Below are 24,987 nucleotides of genomic sequence, written 5' to 3' on the forward strand. Positions count from 1 at the left end.
TGGCACACGCCATCCTCACCAGCTCCTTGCTGCCAGCTCTGGGGAGGGTGGCTTCCCCGGTGTAGCTTTCAGATGACTAGAGTGGGAATGGAATGGAGAAGTAACTTCTAGGCAGGCAGCGTGTTTGCGGAGCGTCAGAAGCTCGGCTCCGTGGGAGGGTGTGGGCTGAGAGACAGCTCTGCCCGTGCTTAGGGCATCTTGTGTGGGAGCTGTGGAGGAGTGGGAGGCCCAGATGGCTCCGCTGAAACGCTAAGGGGGACGGGCCAGGAAGGAGCCCCTGAGTCTTCAGGGTGTCAGCCCTGTCCTACCCGGGGAGCCGAGGAACCTGAGGCTAGGCGTAGGGACAACGGTTCACATCTACCTCCCTTCCAGAAGGGACTTTGAGAGCATCAGATTTTTCTCCCTTGCTCTTCTGCCCTCGGGCAGCGGTCAGAGAGGAGGAGGAGGAGAAGGAGGAGGAGGAAGAGGGAGGCCAGGCCTCAGCTGGGAGTTCCCCGACAAGTCTGGGGCTCAGGGAAAAGTTCACACAAGGTCTGGGGTGGATAAGCAGGTCTGACGTGCTGGGTGTAGCCGGGAGAGTACAGTGACCCGCACGGCTCTGAGGAGCAGTCCAGTGACCTTGGGTTGGATTTACCATTCCTAAAACCGCCAAGACCCCGACCTGTCCCCACCTCCCTGTTCCCAGGGAGGGAGAGGGTGGGGAAAGAGGTGAGAGTCCGATCAACTGAAGTCCAGATTCAACCAGTCTCATTCCCGGAGCCCTAGATTCCACAAAAGCAGGGCAAGTACACCCATCAGAGACTTCCAGAGCAAAGTGCGCAAAATCTGGGCTGAGGCCTGTCTATCTCACTGGGCTAGAGGGGTTGGGGGACTCCATCGTATGTAGGTGGGATCCTAACAGGGCTCAGTGGAAAGAGCCCGGGCTTGGGAGCCAGAGGTCATGGGTTCAGGTCCCGGCTCCGCCAATTGTCAGCTGGGTGACTTTGGGCAAGTCACTTCACTTCTCTGGGCCTCAGTGACCTCATCTGGAAAGTGGGGATGAAGACTGGGAGCCCCACGGGGGACAACCTGATCACCTTGTACACCCCCCCCCCCGCAACGCTTAGAGCGGTGCTTTGCACATAGAAAGCGCTTAGTAAATGCCATTATTATTATTATTATTATTATTCTCTGTGCCCCAATGACCTCATCTGTAAAATGGGGATGAAGACTGGGAGCCCTCCGGGGGACAACCTGATCACCTTGTAACCTCCCCAGCGCTTAAAACGGTGCTTTGCACATGGTAGGTGCTTAACAAGTGTCATTATTATTATTGTTATTATTCTCTGTGCCTCAATGACCTCATCTGTCAAATGGGGATGAAGACTGTGAGCCCCCACCCCGTGGGGCAACCTGATCACCTTGTAGCCTCCCCAGCGCTTAGAACAGTGCTTTGCACGTAGTAAGCGCTTAACAAGTGTCATTATTATTATTATTATTATTATTATTATTGCCCTCTGCTAGAGTTAACCGGAGCCTCGGCTCTTTGGCTTTCCCCGGGAAACACATTTAGCTGTTGGATCCCTAAGGAATGGCTTCTGGGAACTGTAGGGTATTATAGGAGGGGAAAAAAAAAACTGGGGGCAGCTAATCTGGAGTTCAGGCACAGACGTCCGGTCTCTGGGGAAGGGAAGTTGACATTGAGGAGGTTCTAAGACCCCATCATCAATCAATCGTATTTATTGAGCGCTTACTATGTGCAGAGCACTGTACTAAGCGCTTGGGAAGTACAAATACAAATTGGCAACATATAGAGACAGTCCCTACCCAACAGTGGGCTCACAGTCTAAAAGGGGGAGACAGAGAACAAAACCAAACATACTAACAAAATAAAATAAATAGAATAGATATGTACATATTTGTTGTACATATTTATTACTCTATTTATTTATTTATTTATTCATAAATTATTTATTATTTATTTATTATTTATTTATTTATTTATTTATTTATTTATTTTACTTGTACATTTCTATCCTACTTATTTTATTTTGTTGGTATGTTTGGTTCTGTTCTCTGTCTCCCCCTTTTAGACTGTGAGCCCACTGTTGGGTAGGGACTGTCTCTATGTGATGCCAATTTGTACTTCCCAAGAGCTTAGTACAGTGCTCTGCACATAGTAAGCGCTCAATAAATACGATTGATTGATTGATATGTACGAGTAAAATAAATAAATAAATAAGTAGAGTAATAAATATGTACAAACATATATACATATATACAGGTGCTGTGGGGAAGGGAAGCAGGTAAGAAGGGGGGATGGAGAGGGGGACGAGGGGGAGAGGAAGGAAGGGGCTCAGTCTGGGAAGGCCTCCTGGAGGAGGTGAGCTCTCAATAGGGCCTTGAAGGGAGGAAGAGAGCTAGCTTGGCGGATGGGCAGAGGGATTGGGGGCATTCCAGGCCCGGGGGATGACGTGGGCCGGGGGTCGATGGCGGGACAGGCGAGAGCGAGGTACAGTGAGGAGATTAGCGGCAGAGGAGCGGAGGGTGCGGGCTGGGCAGTAGAAGGACAGAAGGGAGGTGAGGTAGGAGGGGGCCAGGGGATGGACAGCCTTGAAGCCCAGGGTGAGGAGTTTCTGCCTGATGCACAGATTGGTAGCCACTGGAGATTTTTTAGGAGGGGAGTGATATGCCCAGAGCATTTCTGGACAAAGATAATCCGGGCAGCAGCATGAAGTATGGGATACTTCATACACCATAAGATTCCGTGTATGGGGAAGGGGTTCTAGCTTCCGCTCTGAGCAAATGGCAAGGTGAGCGAAATGAACAGGGCTCCTCCCCCCCGAAAAGCCCCATGGGCCTGGGACTTGGTGTTCCCTTCTTGAGCTGAGTGGGCAGTGAAGCGGGTCCTCAGCCGGGCAGGAAAGATTCCCTGGATCAGGGTTAACCCTGGCAGTGCCAGCTCCGGTGGAGGGGAATGGGGGGGACGGGAGAATGGTGAAACTGGTGCAGAGCACAGAGCGTAGGACGGCCTCCAAGAGGCCTGGCAAACTGAATATAAACCCCGGGAGTTCAGTGGTAAATGTTCTCCAGTGCTGTGCCTTTTCCAGGCTTAGCAACCAATCAATCAATCAATCAGTTGATGGTACTGAGCACTGAGCAGCTCTCTCTGCCTTGCCCCATCCCTGGGCTTAGGTCCTCAGCTTTTGCTGCCCTCATTTCAAAAAATAATAATAATAGCTGTAGTATTTGTTAAACTCTTATTATTTGTCAGGCACTATGCTAAGCACTGGGGTGGATACAAGCAATTGGGTTGGACACAGTCCCTGTCCACAGTTTCAACTCCAATTCACAGATCAATCAATCAATCAATCGTATTTATTGAGCACTTATGGTGTGCAGAGCACTGTACTAAGCGCTTGGGAAGTCCAAGTTGGCAACATATAGAGACGGTCCCTACCCAACAGTGGGCTCACAGTCTAGAAGGGGGCACAAAGAAATGAAGTGACAATAATAATGAAATAATAATAATAATAATAATGGTATTTCTTAGGCACTTACTCTGTGCCAGGCATTGTATTAAGCACTGGGGTGGATACAAGCAAATCGGGTTGGACACAGTCTCCATCCCACGTGGGGCTTACAGTCTCAATCCCCATTTTACAGATGAGGTAACCGCGGCACAGAGAAGTGGTGACTTGCCCAGCGTCACACAGCAGACAAGCGGCGGAGCCAGGATTAGAACCCAGGTCCTTTGGACTCCCAGGCTCGTGCTCTTTCCACTGGGCCAGAACTCTCCCAGTCTCTCCAGTTGCCTCCCAGCAGTGAGATCGGCACCCAAGGAGTAGAAAAGCGGGGAAGGTCCCAGAATTTTGGGCTTCTACAGAGGAGAAACCAGCAAATGGGAGGGTTGAATCTGGTTAAAGGAAGAGGGAGTACAGCGTAGTACAGGGAGTACAGAGGGAGTAAGCGCTTAGTACAGTGCTCTGCACATAGTAAGCGCTCAATAAATACGATTGATTGATTGAGGGGAGGGCCTGGCTTCCAGGTGAAAGAAGGTCTATGCACTGACTCCACAGTGTCCTCAGTTTGTCCCAACCCCAGGCAAAGGGCAGGCCGGGAATCAATCCACAGCCCTGGGCTTTAGTGGGTGGGAGAAAGGGTTGGAGGGACCCCTTCCCCACTTCATCAGTCAATCAATCAATCGTATTTATTGAGCGCTTACTGTGTGCAGAGCACTGTACTAAGCACTTGGGAAGTACAAGCTGGCAACATATAGAGACAGTCCCTACCCAACAGTGGGCTCACCGTCTAGAAGGGGGAGACGGAGAACAAAACCAAACATACTAACAAAATAAAATAAATAGAATAGATAGGTACAAGTAAAATAAATAAATAAAGTCCAAGTTGGCAACATATAGAGCGGCATTGGAACCCGTGACCTCTAAACTCCCAAGCCCGGGCTCTTTCGGCTAAGCCACGCTGCTTCTCCAGTGACGACTGACAGCTGCAGGGCCAGGAGGAAGAGGAGGAGGAGGAGGAGGAGGAGGAAGAGATTTTTTTTCCCCAAGAGGTCCAGAGTAGTGGTTGGGGGGGAGGAAATGAGTCAGGATCTCCAGGGATAAATAGGACACAGGTAGCTGGGCTCCCGGACCGACCTTTGCTCCATGGAGACTGTGCCAGGGGGGAGAGCGTGTTTGTAGGAGAGGCGAAACCAGCTGGGCAAATGGAGCCGGACTGAACTTTACTCCTTCAGTCTCAGGCACCTAGGAGGATTTCCCCACTAAAAGCTCCATCCTCAAAGGCCCTTCCGCTCCCCGCTACGCTCTCCACCCAAGCGCTTAGTATCATCATCATCATCAATCGTATTTATTGAGCGCTTACTATGTGCAGAGCACTGTACTAAGCGCTTGGGAAGTACAAATTGGCAACATATAGAGACGGTCCCTACCCAACAGTGGGCTCACAGTCTAAAAGGGGGTGACAGAGAACAAAACCAAACATACTAACAAAATAAAATAAATAGAATAGATATGTACAAGTAAAATAAATAAATAAATAGAGACGGTCCCTACCCAACAGTGGGCTCACAGTCTAATACAGTGCTCTGCACACAGTAAGAGCTCAATAAATACGATTGAATGAATGAACAAATACCATCATTAGTATGATTATAGCTGAAAGCTAGTATTATAGCTGAAAGCTCAATTTATTTATTTCACTTGTACATATTTACTATTTATTTTATTTTGTTAATACGTTCTGTTTTGCTGGCTGTCTCCCCCTTCTAGACTGTGAGCCCGCTGTCGGGTCGGGACCGGCTCTAGATGTGGCCAACTTGGACTTCCCAAGCGCTTAGTACAGTGCTCTGCACACAGTAAGCGCTCAATAAACACGATTGAATGAATGGACAAATACCATCATTAGTATGATTCTAGCTGAAAGCTAGTATTATAGCTGAAAGCTCCATTTATTTATTTCACTTGTACATATTTACTATTTATTTTATTTTGTTAATACGTTCTGTTTTGCTGTCTGTCTCCCCCTTCTAGACTGTGAGCCCGCTGTCGGGTCGGGACCGGCTCTAGATGTTGCCAACTTGGACTTCCCAAGCGCTTAGTACAGTGCTCTGCACACAGTAAGCACTCAATAAATACGATTGAATGAATGAACAAATACCATCATTAGTATGATTATAGCTGAAAGCTAGTATTATAGCTGAAAGCTCAATTTATTTATTTTACTTGTACATATTTACTATTTATTTTATTTTGTTAATACGTTCTGTTTTGCTGGCTGTCTCCCCCTTCTAGACCGTGAGCCCGCTGTCGGGTCGGGACCGTCTCTATATGTTGCCAACTTGGACTTCCCAAGCGCTTAGTACAGTGCTCTGCACACAGTCAGCGCTCAATAAATACGATTGAATGAATGGACAAATACCATCATTAGTATGATTATAGCTGAAGGCTAGTATTATAGCTGAAAGCTCAATTTATTTATTTCACTTGTACATATTTACTATTTATTTTATTTTGTTAATACGTTCTGTTTTGCTGGCTGTTTCCCCCTTCTAGACCGTGAGCCCGCTGTCGGGTCGGGACCGGCTCTATATGTTGCCAACTTGGACTTCCCAAGCGCTTAGTACAGTGCTCTTCACACAGTCAGCGCTCAATAAATACGATTGAATGAAGGAATGAATCTCTTCCCAACCCTCCAGGCTCCCCGGGGGGACAGTGAAGGAGCTGAGGGACACAGGTGGAGAGCCCAGCCTAGGGAATGCCAGGGGAGGGATCATCATCAATTGTATTTATTGAGCGCTTACTATGTGCAGAGCACTGTACTAAGCGCTTGGGAAGTACAAATTGGCAACATATAGAGACAGTCCCTACCCAACAGTGGGCTCACAGTCTAAAAATCAGACTGGTGAGGGGGCTTGGAGCATGGGGAGGGAGGATTAGGGAGGATTGCAGGGAGGATGATGATGGGAGGAAGGCGAGGCCTTGGCACGATTTAGTGGAACAGCCTGTTCTCAGTAGGGCTCAGGAAACACTGGAGGTGGGAATGGGGGCGAGGGCGGGAGGGGGGCAACAGGGAAAGGGGAAGAGAGGGGATGGGGCTCTCAACTCAATGGTGAGGTCAGGGACCACCTGAGCATAATAATTAATAATTACAGTATTTGTTAAGCTCTTACTGAGAAGCAGCATGGCTCAGTGGAAAGAGCCCGGGCTTTGGAGTCCGAGGTCATGGGTTCAAATCCCAGCTCCGCCAATTGTCAGCTGGGTGACTTTGGGCAAGTCACTTCACTTCTCTGGGTAGGGACTGTATATGTTGTCAATTTGTACTTCCCAAGTACTTAGTACAGTGCTCTGCACATAGTAAGCGCTCAATAAATATGATTGATTGATTGATTCTCTGGGCCTCAGTTACCTCATCTGTATGGGGATGAAGACTGGGAGCTCCACGAGGGACAACCTGATCACCTTGCAACCTCCCCAGTGCTAAGAACAGTGCTTTGCACATCGTAAGCGCTTAATAAATGCCATCATTATTATTATTATTATTATTAGCAAGCGCCGTACTAAGCACTGGGGTGGTACAAGCAGGGAAGCAGCGTGGCTCAGTGGAAAGAGCATGGGCTTTGGAGTCAGAGGTCATGGGTTCAAACCCCGGCTCCACCAATTGTCAGCTGTGTGACTCGGGGCAAGTCACTTGGCTTCTCTGGGCCTCAGTTACCTCATCTGTAAAATGGGGATTAAAAGCTGTGAGCCCCCCGTGGAACAACCTGATCACCTTGTAAACTTCCCAGCGCTTAGAACAGTGCTTTGCACATAGTAAGCGCTTAATAAATACCATCAGTACAAGCAAATGGGGTTGGACACAGTCCCTGTCCCATGTGGGGTGGGGGGAAGCTCACAGTCTCAATCCCCATTTTACAGGTGAGCTAACTGAGGCCCAGAGAAGTGAAGTGGCTTGGCCAACGTCACTCAGCAGACAAGTGGCGGAGTCGGGATTAGAACCCATGACCTTCTGATTCCCAGACCCCCGTGCATCCAGCCCACACTGGGGGAGGGGAAAACCTCCTCCCACATCACAATGGCCTAGTGGAAAGAGCACGATCCTGGGAGTCGGAGGACCTGGGTTCTAATCCCAGCTCCGCAATTTGTCTGCTGTGTGACCTTGGGAGAGTCACTTAACTTCTCTCAGTGCCTCAGTTCCCTTACCTACAAAATGCGGACTCAAGACCTGTTCTCCCGCCTACTTAAACTGGGAGCCCCATGCGAGAGCTGATTATCTTGTATCTACCCCAGTGTTTAGTACAGTGCTTGGCATGTAATAAGCACTTAGCAAATATTTATTTTATGACATTTGTTAAGTGCTTACCATATGCCCCCTTCCTTCCTCTCCCCCTCGTCCCCCTCTCCATCCCCCCATCTTACCTCCTTCCCTTTCCCACAGCACCTGTATATATGTATATATGTTTGTACATATTTATTACTCTATTTATTTATTTTATTTGTACATATCTATTCTATTTATTTTATTTTGTTAGTCTGTTTGGTTTTGTTCTCTGTCTCCCCCTCTTAGACTGTGAGCCCACTGTTGGGTAGGGACTGTCTCTATATGTTGCCAATTTGGACTTCCCAAGCGCTTAGTACAGTGCTCTGCACATAGTAAGCGCTCAATAAATACGATTGATGATGATGATGATGATATGCCAGGCACTGTATTAAGCAGTGGGGTTGATACAAGCTAATCAGATGGAACACAGTCCCTGTCCAAGTTTTAAACCTCAGTTTATGTACTGATGACATAAATGAAGCACAGAGAAGTGAAAGGATTTGCCCAAGGTAACACAGCGGACCAGTGGTGGAGCTGGGATCAGAACCCAGGTCCTTCTGATTCCCAGACCCGTCCTCTATCCACTAGGCCATGCTGCTTCACAAATACCATTATCATTATTATTATTATTATTAGCTCTGTCACTTGCCTGCTATGTGCCCTTGGGCCAATCACTTTACTTTTCTGGACCTCAGTTTCCTCATCTGTAAAACGGGGATTCAATACCCGTTCTCTCCCCCTCCCGCCTCCAAACTCTGAGCCCTAACTGGGACAGGGATTGTTTCTGACTTGATTATTTTGCACCTATCCAACTGCTCAGTACAGGGCTTGGCACATAGTAAGTGCTTAGCAAATACCGCACTTATTATTATTACTAGGGATGGCGAAAATCAGGGACAAAAGATCCAAAAAGGAGTCACATCAGATAGTCTTGCTAAAACTTCAGACCCTCACATAAAGCGGTGAGGGTGGGAAGGAGCGAGGGTGATGTGAGAGGCAGAATTGAGTGGGGGGGGGGATCAATCAATTGTATTGAGCGCTCACTATGTGCAGAGCACTGTACTAAGCGCTTGGGAGAGTTCGGTATAAGCAGCATGAAGGGGTGAAGCAGCGTGGCTTCAGAGTCAGAGGTCACGGGTTCAAATCCCACTCCGCCACTTGTCAGCTGTGTGACTTTGGGCAAGCCACTTCACATCTCTTTGCCTCAGTTACCTCATCTGGAAAATGGGGATGAAGACCGCGAGCCCCGCGAGGGACAACCTGATCACCTTGTACTCTGCCCAGCGCTTAGAACAGTGCTTTGCACGTAGTAAGTGCTTCATAAATGCCATTATTATTATCGTAACAGAATTAGCAGACACATTCCCTACCCATCACAAGCCGGTCAGGGTGGGGAAAAGGGGAAACGGGGGTACGACAGCAGTGGGAACTCCTTCCCAAAGTCTGGTCCTTTCCCAGCACAACTGAATTCTCCAGCCCGGCTCTTTGTGAAACTGCAGATTAATTTTATGGGGACCGCTCAACCCCCACCCCAACCCGTCCGCTACTAGTTCAGCCAGGCCTGAGCGGTGGCTGGTTGCCCCTAGCAATGCAAAAGGGAGTTTGTGCTCATTCCTTCATTCATTCAATCGTATTTATTGAGCGCTTCCTGTGTGCAGAGCACTGTACTAAGCGCTTGGGCAGTCCAAGTAGGCAACATATAGACACGGTCCCTACCCAACAGCGGGCTCACAGTCTAGAAGGGGCAGACGGACGACAAAACGAAACATGCAAATCAAATCAAATCAAATAGAATAGAATAGAATAAATAATAATAATAAATAATAATAAATATAAAGATAGAGAAGCAGCGTGGAAAGAGCACGGGCTTTGGAGTCAGAGGCCATGGGTCCAAATCCCAGCTCTGCCACATGTCTGTTGTGTGACCTTGGGCAAGTCACTTCACTTCTCTGAACCTCAGTTACCTCATCTGTAAAATGGGGATTAAGACTGTGAGCCCCACTTTACAACTTAAGCACCTTGTATCCCCCCCAGCGCTTAGAACGGTGCTTTGCACATAGTAAGCGCTTAACAAATGCCATCATCATCATCATCATAAAGAATAATAGAATAAAATAGAATAAAATAAAATAGAATAAATATGTACCAGTAAAATAAATAGAGTAATAAATAGGTACAAACATATATACATATATACAGGTGCTGTGGGGAGGGGAAGGAGGTAAGGCCAGGTTGGGGGGGGACGGGGAGGGGGAATAAGGGGAGAGGAAGGAGGGGGCTCAGTCAGTAGTTCTGACCTCCCTGGCAGGTCTCAATGGAAACTTATTTGGAGTCCAATAGGTAGCAAACAAGAGGCTGGGGGTGGGGGGCGCATATTTCCTTTGCTCCTTCCCACCCTCACCCCTGCTTGTGAGAGAGTCTTTTTTGAAATTTTAGCAAGACTTTACCCCATCTGGCTCCTTTTTGGATCTTTTGTCCCCGATTCTGGCCATCCCTTGCGATAATAAGAACAAATGTAGTATTTAGTTAAGCACTTACGATGTGCCAGGCATAGTAGATAGAACGCGTGCCTGGGAGTCAGAAGGTCATGGGTTCTAATGCTGGCTCTGCCACTTGTCTGCGGGGTGACCTTGGGCAAGTCGCTTCACTTCCCTGGATAAGTCACTTTACTTCTCTGGGCCTCAGTTACCTCATCTGGAAAATGAGGATGGAGACTGTGAGCCCCACATGGGACAGGGACTGTGTCCAACTTGATTTGCTTGTACAGTGCCTGGCATATAGTAAGCGCCGAGCAAATTCTATCATTATTATTCTCTGTAGCCTCAGGTACCTCATCTGTAAAATGGGGAGGGAGACTGTGAGCCCCACATGGGACAGGGACTGTGTCCAACTTGATTTGCTTGTACAGTGCCTGGCTTATAGTAAGCGCCGAACAAATTCTATCATTATTATTCTCTGTAGCCTCAGGTACCTCACCTGTAAAATGGGGAGGCAGACTGTGAGCCCCACATGGGACAGGGACTGTGTCCAACTTGATTTGCTTGTACAGTGCCTGGCATATAGTAAGCGCCTAACAAATTCTATCATTATTATTCTCTGTAGCCTCAGGTACCTCATCTGTAAAATGGGGAGGGAGACTGTGAGCCCCACTTGGGAGAGGGACTGTGTCCAACCCTTATTTGCTCGTAACCACCCAGCACCTAGTACAGTGCCTGGCATATAGTAAGCACCTAACAAATTCTATCATTATTATTCTCTGTGCCTCAGGCACCTCATCTGTAAAATGGGGAGGGAGACTGTGAGCCCCACTTGGGAGAGGGACTGTGCCCAACCCTTATTTGCTCGTAACCACCCAGTGCCTAGTACAGTGCCTGGCATATAGTAAGCACCTAACAAATTGTATTATTATTCTCTGTACCTCATCTGTAAAATGGGGAGGGAGACTGTGAGCCCCACATGGGAGAGGGACTGTGTCCAACCCGATTTGCTTGTAACCACCCAGCGCCTAGTACAGTGCCTGGCAAATAGTAAGCACTTAACAAATGCCATGGTTATTATTATTATTATTGTTATTACAGCCCCAGCCCCACAATGATGTACTTCCATGCCTGCAAAGGGGACCCCATGCTCCTGGCTGAGTGTCAGGGTCCCTAGATCCAGGAGAAGCTGAAATTGTGAACCAAATATAATCCAGGCTGGAGGGAGAGTGTAGTGAGGACTCAGGCCGGGGACACAGTGGAAAATCCCCAGAGCGGCAAGGGTGACTGCGTGCATGCGTGCGTGCTGCGTGCGAGCAAGCGTGTGTGTGTGTGACGTGCGTGCACGCGTGTGTGTGCATCCATGAGCACTTGAAGCCGGGATCAGAGCTGGGACTCTGTCCTGCTCTCCATAGGGTGGGAATACTGGTCTAGCCGACAAGGAGCTGGGGCTCGGGAGTCCGCAAACCTGGGTTCTAATCCTGGCTCTGCCATTTACCAGCTAAGTGACCTTGGGCAAGGTACTTTACTTCTCTAAGCCTCAATTTCTTCCTCTGTTAAATGGGGATGAAATACCTGTTCTCCCTCTTCTTTATCATCATCAATCGTATTTATTGAGCGCTTACTATGTGCAGAGCACTGTACTAAGCACTTGGGAAGTACAAATTGGCAATATAGACCGTGGAACAGGGCTCAATCAATCAGTGGTATTTATTGAGCCCTAACAGAGTGCAGAGCACTGTACTAAGCGCTTGGGAGAGTACAAATTGGCAATATAGACCGTGGAACAGGGCTCAATCAATCAGTGGTATTTATTGAGCCCTAACAGAGTGCAGAGCACTGTACTAAGCGCTTGGGAGAGTACAAATTGGCAATATAAACCGTGGAACAGGGCTCAATCAATCAGTGGTATTTATTGAGCCCTAACAGAGTGCAGAGCACTGTACTAAGCGCTTGGGAGAGTACAATACCACAGAGTTGGTAGACAGACCGCAGTGAGCTTAAAGTCTAGACGGGTGCCTTCTGATCTGATTGCCTTGTATGTATCTCTCCCAGGCCTGCACGTAGTAAGTGTTTAAAAAATACAATTATTACCATTATTACCAAAGTAACTATTATTTGTTAAGCACTTACTAGGTGCCAAGGAACATACTAAGTGCACGGGGAAAGAAGATAATTAGGTTGGACATAGTCTCTGACTCAGCATGGGGCTCAGTCTAGAAGGAAGAAGCATGGGTATATTTAATCCCCATCGTACAGATGAGGAAACAGAGGCACAGAGAAGTTAAGTGACTTATTCAAAGCCCATGCTCAGAGAGAGGTTAGGACCCAGGTTCTCCGATCCCTAGGCTCCTGCTCTTTCCACTAGACCCCGCTGCTTCCGAGCATACTGCACACGGTCATTTCCACTCCGGTATCGATCTCATTGTTTTGGTTTTTTTTTTATGGCATTTATTAAGTGCTTACTATGTGCAAAGCACTGTTCTAAGCGCTGGGGAAGTTACAAGGCGATCAGGTTGTCCCTCAGGGGCTCACAGTCTTAATCCCCATTTTACAGATGAGGTAACTGAGGCCCAGAGAAGTGAAGTGACTTGCCCAAAGTCACACAGCTGACAATTGGCACAGCCGGGATTTGAACCCATGACCTCTGACTCCAAAGCCCGGGCTCTTTCCACCGAGCCACGCTGCATCAATCTATCGATGGTATTTATTGCACTTACGACGTGCAGAGCGCTGTTCTAAGCGCTTGGGAGAGTACACTACAAGAGAATAAGCAGACATGTCAATCTAGTGTCATCCTCCTCCCCGTCAATGGTATTTATTGAGTGCTTACTATGTGCAGAGCACTAAATTAGGAGGTACTATTAATTGACTATGGATTAATAATAATAATAACGATGGCATTTATAAAGCACCGTTCTGAGCGCTGGGGAGGTTACAAAGTGATCAGGTTGTCCCACGGGGGGCTCACAGTCTTCATCCCCATTTTACAGATGAGGTAACTGAGGCCCAAAGAAGTGAAGTGACTTGCCTAAAGTCACCCAGCTGACAACTGGCCGAGCCGGGATTTGAACTCATGACCTCTGACTCCAAAGCCCACGTTCTTTCCACCGAGCCACTCTGCTTCTCATCTCATCCAACTATTTATTGAACACCTACTGCACGCTCGGGTGACGACGACAGAATTAGGTAGGATCCCTGCGGTCAAGGAGCTGAGAACCCCCACCCTACTCCCAGTAAGACTTTTATTGGAGCTCAGCGATTTGTTTTGACGGTTGGACACCCATTGGCGACTCAAGAGGACGAATGCAGCTGAATGAGATTATTGAAGGGAAGCAGCACGGCCTAAAGGCTAGAGCCCGGGCTTGGGAGTCAGAAGGACCTGGATTCTAATCCTGCCTGCTGTGTGACCTTGGGCAAGCCACTTAACTTCTCTGGGCCTCCGTCATCTCAACTGTAAAATGGGGATAAAGGCTGTGAGGCCCAATTGGGACAGGGCCTGTGTCCAACCTAATTGGCTTTCATCTACTCCAGTGTCTAGAACACTGCTTGACACGTAGCAAGCACTTAACAAATACCATTATTATTATTATTCTCCGGGGGAGATCCTGTTGGCCATCTCCTCCCCACCCCAGCACCCGATCAGTCGTATTTATTGAGCACTTACTGTGTGCAGAGCACTGTACTAAGCACCCAGGCATCTGCCCCTTTGCGGCCCTGAAATGAAAATTCCTTGCTGCCCCTTTGGACCAGGAGGATGAAATCATCATCATCATCAATCGTATTTATTGAGCGCTTACTATGTGCAGAACACTGTACTAAGCGCTTGGGAAGTACAAATTGGCAACACATAGAGACAGTCCCTACCCAACAGTGGGCTCACAGTCTAAAAGGGGGAAATAAATGCAGAGAGTGGCTCTCTGGTCATGGAGGAGAGCCAGTTTTGGACACACTCATTCCCTCAATCATTCATATTTCATTCATTCATATTGAGTGCTTGTTTTGTGCACAGCACAGTACTAAGTTCTTGGGAGACTATAATACAATCAATCAATCAATCAATCGTATTTATTGAGCGCTTACTGTGTGCAGAGCACTGTACTAAGCGCTTGGGAAGTACAAGTTGGCAACATATAGAGACAGTCCCTACCCAACAGCGGGCTCACAGTTTAAACAACAATAAACAGACACATTCCCTGCCCACAACGAGCTTACAGTCACACCTCCCCAGCCCTAACTCGCCACCTGCCTCTTCATTGTTGTCTTTTTTTTTTCCTATTTTTTATGGTATTTGTTAAGTGCTTACTGTGTGCCCGGCACTGTATTAAGCGCTGGGGTAGATAAAAGCTAATTACGTTGGACACCATCTATGTCCCACTTGGGGCTCCCACTCTTAATCCCATTTTACAGATGAGGTAACTGAAGCACAGAGAAGTTAAGTGACTTGCCCAAGGTCACACAGCAGACATGTGGCAGAGCTGGGATTAGAACCCAGGTCCTTCTGACTCCCAAGCCCACGCTCTATCCGCTAAGCTGTCCAACCTCCCCACTTAGACTGTGAACTCCACGTTGGACAGACTGGAAGCTCCTTGTGGGAAGGGAATGTGCGTGGCTCAGTGGAAACAGCATGGGCTTTGGAGTCAGGGGTCATGGGTTCGAATCCCGGCTCCGCCAATTGTCAGCCGTGTGACATTGGGCAAGCCACTTCACTTCTCTGTGCCTCGGTTCCCTCATCTGTAAAATGGGGATTAAGACTGTGAGCCCCACGTGGGACAACTTGATCACCTTGTATCCCCCCCAGCGCTTAGAACAGTGCTCTGCACATAGTAAGCGCTTAACAAATGCCATCATTATTATTATTCTCCGTGCCTCGGTTCCCTCATCTGTAAAATGGGGATTAAGACTGTGAGCCCCCCGTGGGACAACCTGATCTCCTTGTAACCTCCCCAGCGCTTAGAACAGCGCTTGGCACATAGTAAGCACTTAATAAATGCCAGTATTATTATTATCATTATTGAATGATGGATTCGTTCGCATTGTACCAACCTCAGCTCTTAGTTCAGTGCTTGGTACATGTTGTATAACCAATACCACAGGGATTATAAATGGGAGGCTGGAAGTCTTGCTCAGAGGGGCAAGAAGGGGGTCTAGGACCACGAGGTAGAGGGGGGAGGTGGAGTGGGGTCTGCAGGAGACCTGGGGGTCTGGAGAGCTCCATGGAAAAGCAGAGGATAAGAATAGCCAAGGAGGCGGTCTGACATTTTTTTCCGTTTCACTGAGCCCTCATCACCGCCCTGCCCATACTCACCGTTCTGGGGTCATCTGGGAGCGAGGATGGGTGGTTGGGGGCCCTACTGAGCGCTCACCTCCTCCAGGAGGCCTTCCCAGACTGAGCCCCCTCTTTCCTCTCCCCCTCGCCCTACCTCCTTCCCCTCCCCACAGCACCTGTATATATGTTTGTACGGATCTATTACCCTATTTATTTTGCTTGTACATATTTACTATTCTATTTATTTTGTTAATGATGTGCATCTAGCTTTACTTCTGTTTATTCTGATGACTTGACACCTGTCCACATGGTTTGTTTTGTTGTCTGTCTCCCCCCTCTAGACTGTGAGCCTGTTGTTGGATAGGGACCGTCTCTATGTGTTGCCAACTTGTACTTCCCAAGTGCTTAGTACAGTGCTCTGCACACAGTAAGCGCTCAGTAAATACGATTGAATGAATGAATGAATGGGGGTGACTATGCCTACCTTCCAGGTCCTGCCCTATCAGGCCCCTGGGATCAATCAGTCAATCAATCGTATTTATTGAGCGCTTACTGTGTGCAGAGCACTGTACTAAGCGCTTGGGAAGTACAAGTTGGCAACATGTAGAGACGGTCCCTACCCAACAGTTGTCTCACAGTCTAGAAGGGGGAGACAGAGAACAAAACCAAACATATTAACAAAATAAAATAAATAGAATAGATATGAACAAGTAGGCTTTGGAGTCAGAGGTCACGGGTTCAAATCCGGGCTCCGCCACCTGTCTGCTGTGTGACTTTGACTCCTCCAGGAGGCCTTCCCAGACTGAGCCCCTTCCTTCCTCTCTCACTCCTCCCCCTCTCCATCCCCCCATCTTACCCTGGGGAAGCAGGGTAGCCTAGTGGCAAGGCCTAGGCCTGGAAATCGGGAGCCCTGAGTACTCCACTGGCCTGTTGTGTCACCCTGGGAAAGTTGCTTCACATCTCTGGGCCTCAGTTTCCTCATCTGTAAAATGGGGATTCAATGAGCCTGTTCTCCCTCCTACTCAGACTGTGTGTCCCTGGGGGACAGGGACTGTCTGACGAGAGTTACCTTGCACCTATCCAGGACTTGACCCATAGTAAGCACTTCACAAATGCTACAATTATTATTACCATTAACCTGATCCCCATCTTATCTCTCCCCCCACCCCCGGGGGTAGGAGCAGCAGGGCAGGGCTGCGGGCTGTCTTTGTCCAGCCTGAAACCAACAGGGACCTCCCTGTTGGTTTCTAGGCCCTGCTCTCTGATAAATCCAGCTGAGTCTGTGGCCCCTTGACCCACCCAGGCCCCCCACCCCTGGCTTCCCCGGTCCTTCAGAGTTGACAGATCCCCTCCCCACAAGGTCTTTGTCCAGCCTGAAACCAACAGGGACCTCCCTGTTGGTTTCAGGCCCTGCTCTCTGATAAATTCAGCTGAGTCTGCGGCCCCTTGACCCACCCAGGCCCCCCACCCCTGGCTTCCCCGGTCCTTCAGAGTTGACAGATCCCCTCCCCACAAGGTCTTTGTCCAGCCTGAAACCAACAGGGACCTCCCTGTTGGTTTCTAGGCCCTGCTCTCTGATAAATCCAGCTGAGTCTGCGGCCCCTTGACCCACCCAGGCCCCCCACCCCTGGCTTCCCCGGTCCTTCAGAGTTGACAGATCCCCTCCCCACAAGGTCTTTGTCCAGCCTGAAACCAACAGGGACCTCCCTGTTGGTTTCTAGGCCCTGCTCTCTGATAAATCCAGCTGAGTCTGCGGCCCCTTGACCCACCCAGGCCCCCCACCCCTGGATTCCCCGGTCCTTCAGAGTTGACAGATCCCCTCCCCACAAGGTCTTTGTCCAGCCTGAAACCAACAGGGACCTCCCTGTTGGTTTCTAGGCCCTGCTCTCTGATAAATCCAGCTGAGTCTGTGGCCCCTTGACCCACCCAGGCCCCCCACCCCTGGCTTCCCCGGTCCTTCAGAGTTGACAGATCCCCTCCCCACAAGGTCTTTGTCCAGCCTGAAACCAACAGGGACCTCCCTGTTGGTTTCAGGCCCTGCTCTCTGATAAATTCAGCTGAGTCTGCGGCCCCCTTGACCCACCCAGGCCCCCCACCCCTGGCTTCCCCCGTCCTTCAGAGTTGACAGATCCCCTCCCCACAAGGTCTTTGTCCAGCCTGAAACCAACAGGGACCTCCCTGTTGGTTTCTAGGCCCTGCTCTCTGATAAATCCAGCTGAGTCTGCGGCCCCTTGACCCACCCAGGCCCCCCACCCCTGGATTCCCCGGTCCTTCAGAGTTGACAGATCCCCTCCCCACAAGGTCTTTGTCCAGCCTGAAACCAACAGGGACCTCCCTGTTGGTTTCTAGGCCCTGCTCTCTGATAAATCCAGCTGAGTCTGTGGCCCCTTGACCCACCCAGGCCCCCCACCCCGGGCTTCCCCGGTCCTTCAGAGTTGACAGATCCCCTCCCCACAAGGTCTCTGTCCAGCCTGAAACCAACAGGGACCTCCCTGTTGGTTTCAGGCCCTGCTCTCTGATAAATTCAGCTGAGTCTGCGGCCCCTTGACCCACCCAGGCCCCCCACCCCAGGCTTCCCCCGTCCTTCAGAGTTGACAGATCCCCTCCCCACAAGGTCTTTGTCCAGCCTGAAACCAACAGGGACCTCCCTGTTGGTTTCTAGGCCCTGCTCTCTGATAAATCCAGCTGAGTCTGTGGCCCCTTGACCCACCCAGGCCCCCCACCCCTGGACTCCCCGGTCCTTCAGAGTTGACAGATCCCCTCCCCACAAGGTCTTTGTCCAGCCTGAAACCAACAGGGACCTCCTTGTTGGTTTCAGGCCCTGCTCTCTGATAAATTCAGCTCAGTCTGCGGCCCCTTGACCCACTCAGGCCCCCCACCCCTGGCTTCCCCAGTCCTTCAGAGTTGACAGATCCCCTCCCCACAAGCCTCTCGGCCCTATAGGGTCAGCGGCCCCGGAGCCTCCTGCTCCTGCAGGGTCAACGGGTCCCCTACGCCGAAGCCTCAGGAACCCTCACTGAACCCCTCAGGAACAGTCTTTTAGACTGTGAGCCCACTGTTGGGTAGGGACTGTCTCTATGTGTTGCCAATTTGTACTTCCCAAGTGCTTAGTACAGTGCTCTGCACATAGTAAGCGCTCAATAAATACGATTGATTGATTGATTGATTGATTGATTGAACCCTGCGGGACCCGCGGACCCCCTGCCCAAGCCCCGCTCACCACGTGATCGCGCCCATGGGAGTCGGACGAGCTCCTGCTGCGATCCCACAAGACGAAGCGTCCTCCGGGGCGCAGGGTGGGGCTGAGGATCTCGGGGGCCCGGGGGGCCGAGGCCGGGGCGGAGGTGATGCCCCCTTGGCGCCCGTAGCTCTCCAGGTAATCCGCCAGGTACTCGGAGCGGCTGGCCGCCTGGTAGAGTCCCTGCAAGGCGCACAGCTCCTTGCGGGTCCGGGCCAGCAGAGGATTGCGGCCGGCCCCGGGGTCCGGCCGGTAGCCATCCGAGGCGCGGAGGCCGGAGAAGTCCCGGGCCAGATCCGAGTGGCTGTTGGACGTCTTGCGGGTCAGGGGCACCAGGCCGGGCGGGCCAGCGGGCAGGTAGCCGAGGGAGCCCCCGGCCACGCCGTAGGGGAGGCCGGCGCTCCCGCCCAGGCCACCGCCAGCGGGCCGCTCGCCGAAGCGGGTCTGGGTCTCCCTCCGGGCCGCCATCTCGGGGCGCGGGCCTGGGCGGCCTCGCTCGCGGTCCGGCATCGAGGAGGGCCCGTAGGTGCGAGGCCGGGCGGTCGGGAAGCCGCCGGGTGGGCCGGGCTTGAAGCCCAGCTTCTCCTTTTCCAGGTAGGAGGCGGCCAGGTTGGCTCCGTAGGAGGAGGGCGTGTAGGCGCCATAGCTGGACTTGACGTAGGGGCTGTCCGAGTAGCGGGGTACGTCCGTGTAGCGCTTCAGGGTGGAGGAGAGCTGGGACATCCTGCCGGCCGGGGCTCAGAGCGGGTGGAGAGAGGCATGGGCTGGAAGGGAAGTGGGGTGGGAGGGTGGTCAGAGAGCCCCCGCTTCCAGGATTGCCCTCGAACCCGTTCCCCAAGACTCCCGCCCTCCTGCACTGGAGATTCCCACAGTCCCACTCGCCACAGTTCCCCCTCTGGCTGGGGCCAGGGGGTTGGTGGCGGTGAGGGACACAGGGAGCTTGAGGCCCATCCTTTTATTTTTTCAAATGGTATTCCCAAGCGCTTAGTACAGTGCTCTGCACACAGTAAGCGCTCAATAAATACGATTGATGATGATGATGGCATTTGTTAAGCGCTTACTATGTGCAAAGCACTGTTCTAAGTGCTGGGGAGGTTACGAGGTGATCAGGTTGCAGATGACATAACTGAGGCCCAGAGAAGTTATTTAATAATAATAATGATGCTATTTGTTAAGCGCTTACTATGTGCAAAGCACTGTTCTAAGCGCTGGGGAGGTTACAAGGTGATCAGGTTGTCCCACGGAGGGCTCACAGTCTTAATCCCCATTTTACAGATGACGTAACTGAGGCCCAGAGAAGTTATTTAATAATAATAATGATGCTATTTGTTAAGCGCTTACTATGTGCAAAGCACTGCTCTAAGCGCTGGGGAGGCTACGAGGTGATCAGGTTGTCCCACGGGGGGCTCACAGTCTTAATCCCCATTTTACAGATGACGTAACTGAGGCCCAGAGAAGCTATTTAATAATAACAATGATGCTATTTGTTGAGCGCTTACTATGTGCAAAGCACTGCTCTAAGCGCTGGGAGGTTACGAGGTGATCAGGTTGTCCCACGGGGGGGTCACAGTCTTAATCCCCATTTTACAGATGACGTAACTGAGGCCCAGAGAAGTTATTTAATAATAATAATGATGCTATTTGTTAAGCGCTTACTATGTGCAAAGCACTGCTCTAAGCGCTGGGGAGGATACGAGGTGATCAGGTTGTCCCACGGGGGGCTCACAGTCTTAATCCCCATTTTACAGATGATGTAACTGAGGCCCAGAGAAGTTATTTAATAGTAATAATGATGCTATTTGTTAAGCGCTTACTATGTGCAAAGCACTGCTCTAAGCGCTGGGAGGCTACAAGGTGATCAGGTTGTCCCACGGGGGGCTCACAGTCTTAATCCCCATTTTACAGATGACGTAACTGAGGCCCAGAGAAGTTATTTAATAATAATAATGATGCTATTTGTTAAGCGCTTACTATGTGCAAAGCACTGCTCTAAGCGCTGGGGAGGATACGAGGTGATCAGGTTGTCCCACGGGGGGCTCACAGTCTTAATCCCCATTTTACAGATGATGTAACTGAGGCCCAGAGAAGTTATTTAATAGTAATAATGATGCTATTTGTTAAGCGCTTACTATGTGCAAAGCACTGCTCTAAGCGCTGGGAGGCTACAAGGTGATCAGGTTGTCCCACGGGGGGCTCACAGTCTTAATCCCCATTTTACAGATGACGTAACTGAGGCCCAGAGAAGTTATTTAATAATAATAATGATGCTATTTGTTAAGCGCTTACTATGTGCAAAGCACTGTTCTAAGTGCTGGGGAGGCTACAAGGTGATCAGGTTGTCCCACGGGGGGGTCACAGTCTTAATCCCCATTTTACAGATCACGTAACTGAGGCCCAGAGAAGATATTTAATAATAACAATGATGCTATTTGTTGAGCGCTTACTATGTGCAAAGCACTATTCTAAGCGCTGGGGAGGTTACGAGGTGATCAGGTTGTCCCACGGGGGGCTCACAGTCTTAATCCCCATTTTACAGTTGACGTAACTGAGGCCCAGAGAAGTTATTTGTTAAGCAAATAATAACAACAATTGTGGTATTTGTTAAGCACTTACCATGTGCCATGCACTGTAATAATAACAATTGTGGTATTTGTTAAGCACTTACTACGTGCCATGCACTGTACTAAGCACTGGGGTAGATACAAGATAATCGGGGTGGATGCGCTTAGAACAGTGCTTTGCACATAGTAAGCGCTTAATAAATGCCATTATTATTATTATTATTATGCGCTCCCCGTCCCATGTGGGGCTCATAGTCTTAATCAGTTAGGAGAAGCAGTGTGGCTCAGTGGAAAGAGCCCGGGCTTTGGAGTCAGAGGTCACGGGTTCAAATCCCGGCTCTGCCGCTTGTCAGCTGGGTGACTTTGGGCGAGTCACTTCACTTCTCTGGGCCTCAGTTACCTCATCTGTCAAAGGGGGATGAAGACTGTGAGCCCCCCCAGGGGACGACCTCATCACCTTGTAACCTCCCCAGCGCTTAGAACAGTGCTTTGCACACAGTAAGCACTTAATAAATGCCATTATTATTATTATTAATCACCATTTTACAGAAGAGGGAACTGAAGCAAGGAGAAGTGAAGCGACTTCCCAAAGGTCACAAAGCAGACAAATGCCAGAGCAGGATTAGAACCCAGCTCTTCTGACTCTCAGGCCTGTACTCTATCCACCAGGCCATGCTGCTTCTACGAGAAACAGATCTCCCCACGACCTCCACTGACTCACAGAGAGATCGTACATCTAATAATAACTCCGGTAACGCTTAAGCGCTTACTATGTGTCAAGCACTGTACTAAGCACTGGGGTAGATCCAAGGGAAGCCGGTTGGACAGGGTCCCTGTCCCACATGGGGTTCACAGCCTTAATCCCCATTTTACAGATGAGGTAACAGACACGGAGCATCAATCAATCGTATTTATTGAGCGCTTACTGTGTGCAGAGCACTGTACTAAGCGCTTGGGAAGTCCAAGTTGTTGGCAACATCTAGAGACGGTCCCTACCCAACAGTGGGCTCACAGTCTAGAGTCAGTCATCCTCATCAATCGTATTTATTGAGCACTTACTGTGTGCAGAGCACTGTACTAAGCGCTTGGGAAGTCCAAGTTGGCAACATATAGAGATGGTCCCTACCCAACAGTGGGCTCACAGTCTAGAGTCAGTCATCTTCATCAATTGTATTTATTGAGCGCTAACTATGTGCAGAGCACTGTACTAAGCGCTTGGGAAGTACAAATTGGCAACATCTAGAGACAGTCCCTACCCAACAGCGGGCTCACAGTCTAAAAGGGGGAGACAGAGAACAAAACCAAACAGACTAACAAAATCAAATCAATAGAATAGATAGGTACAAGTAAAATAAATCAATCAATCATCGTCCCCACCCAACAGTGGGCTTACTTTGCAAAGAGAAGCGAAGCGACTTGCCCAAGGTCACACAGCAGACACGTGGCAGAGGCGACATTAGAACCCACATCTTCTGACTCCTAGGGCCTTGCTCTTTCCACAAAACCTTCCTGCTTCCCTCATAAAGATAAAGATCAGTCACACCCTCAGACCCACAAACAGGTGCACCTATAGACTTCCTCAGATGTGCCAGCATACACGCACGGTCAATCACTTGTATTTACCGAGCACCTATTCTGAGAAGCAGCGTGGCTCAGTGGAAAGAGCCCGGGCTTTGGAGTCAGAGGTCATGGGTTCAAATCCTGGCTCCGCCAATTGCCAGCTGTGTGACTTTGGGCGAGTCACTTCACTTCTCTGGGCCTCAGTTCCCTCATCTGTAAAATGGGGATTTCCTCTCCATCCAAACTGCTACCCTGCTCATTCAAGCTCTCATCCTATCCCGTCTGGACTACTGCACCAGCCTTCTCTCTGATCTCCCATCCTCGTGTCTCTCTCCACTTCAATCCATACTTCATGCTGCTGCCCGGATTATCTTTGTCCAGAAACGCTCTGGGCATATCACTCTCCTCCTCAAAAATCTCCAGTGGCTACCAATCAATCTGCGCATCAGGTAGAAACTCCTCACCCTGGGCTTCAAGGCTGTCCATCCATCCATCCATCCCCTGGCCCCCTCCTACCTCACCTCCCTTCTCTCCTTCTACTGCCCAGCCCGCAACCTCCGCTCCTCCACTGCCAATCTCCTCGCCGTCCCTCATTCTCGCCTGTCCCGCCATCGACCCCCGGCCCACGTCCTCCCCCTGGCCTGGAATGCCCCCAATCCCTCTGCCCACCCGCCAAGCTCGCTCTCTTCCTCCCTTCAAGGCCCTGCTGAGAGCTCACCTCCTCCAGGAGGCCTTCCCAGACTGAGCCCCTTCCTTCCTCTCCCCCTCGTCCCCCTCTCCATCCCCCCATTTTACCTCCTCCCCTTCCCCACAGCACCTGTATATATGTATATATGGTTGTACATATTTATTACTCTATTTATTTATTTATTTATTTTACTTTTACATTTCTATCCTATTTATTTTATTTTGTTGGTATGTTTGGTTCTGTTCTCTGTCTCCCCCTTTTAGACTGTGAGCCCACTGTTGGGTAGGGACTATCTCTATGTGTTGCCAATTTGTACTTCCCAAGCGCTTAGTACAGTGCTCTGCACATAGTAAGCGCTCAATAAATACGATTGATTGATTGATTGATTGATTAAGACTGTGAGCCCCCCGCGGGACAACCTGATCACCTTGTATCCCCCCAGTGCTTAGAACGGCGCTTTGCACATAGTAAGCGCTTAACAAATGCCGTCATTATTATTATCCTGGGCAGACCAGTGCACTTGGGGCTTGGGAGAGGACAATATGACAGAGTTGGTTAGACATGTTCCCTACCTACAACAAGCTTACAGTCTAGAAGGGAGGGGCACACACATGGGGTCTGCCCAGACTGAGAGGGGGTGGGAATCTAATGCCCCCCACCCCCCAAAATCCCCTGACCCCATCCCGATTGTATATATATATATATATATATATATATATATATATGTGTATTTATATATGTATATATGTTTGTACATATTTATTACTCCATTTATTTATTTATTTATTTTACTTGTACATATCTATTCTATTTATTTTATTTTGTTAGTATGTTTGGTTTTGTTCTCTGTCTCCCCCTTTTAGCCTGTGAGCCCACTGTTGGGTAGGCACTGTCTCTATATGTTGCCGATTTGCACTTCCCAAGCGCTTAGTACAGTGCTCTGCACACAGTAAGCGCTCAATAAATACGATTGATGATGATGATGTGTATTTATATATGTATATATGTTTGTACATATTTATTACTCTATTTATTTATTTATTTATTTTACTTGTACATATCTATTCTATTTATTTTATTTTGTTAGTATGTTTGGTTTTGTTCTCTGTCTCCCCCTTTTAGACTGTGAGCCCACTGTTGGGTAGGGACTGTCTCTATATGTTGCCAATCTGCACTTCCCAAGCGCTTAGTACAGTGCTCTGCACACCGTAAGCGCTCAATAAATACGATTGATGATGATGATGATGATGATGATGATTGAGGACTGGGGTGAGTGGAGTGGTGGGAAGCCCTGCTGCAGGTGGGAGGACCACCCCCTGTCCCGTGGTCTCTGGGAACTGTGGATTTGGGTCTGCCTTAGCTAGAAATTGTTTGAT

At 49.6% G+C, this 24,987-nt stretch overlaps 1 protein-coding gene across 2 annotated transcripts in view; it reads right to left on the reverse strand.

Annotated features, from left to right (window-relative positions):
• Window positions 1–24,987, reverse strand: part of USP2 (ubiquitin specific peptidase 2) — a 72,676-nt gene that overhangs the window by 26,696 nt on the left and 20,993 nt on the right. For both annotated transcript variants that reach the window (XM_038754367.1, XM_038754368.1), the window contains exon 2: window positions 18,785–19,566. In XM_038754367.1, the coding sequence (XP_038610295.1) occupies window positions 18,785–19,525 (741 nt within the window). In that variant the 5' untranslated portion in view covers window positions 19,526–19,566. The remainder of the gene's footprint in view (window positions 1–18,784; window positions 19,567–24,987) is intronic.

This window comes from Tachyglossus aculeatus, chromosome 11 (genome assembly GCF_015852505.1).
Source record: "Tachyglossus aculeatus isolate mTacAcu1 chromosome 11, mTacAcu1.pri, whole genome shotgun sequence".
NCBI classification, from domain to species: domain Eukaryota; kingdom Metazoa; phylum Chordata; class Mammalia; order Monotremata; family Tachyglossidae; genus Tachyglossus; species Tachyglossus aculeatus.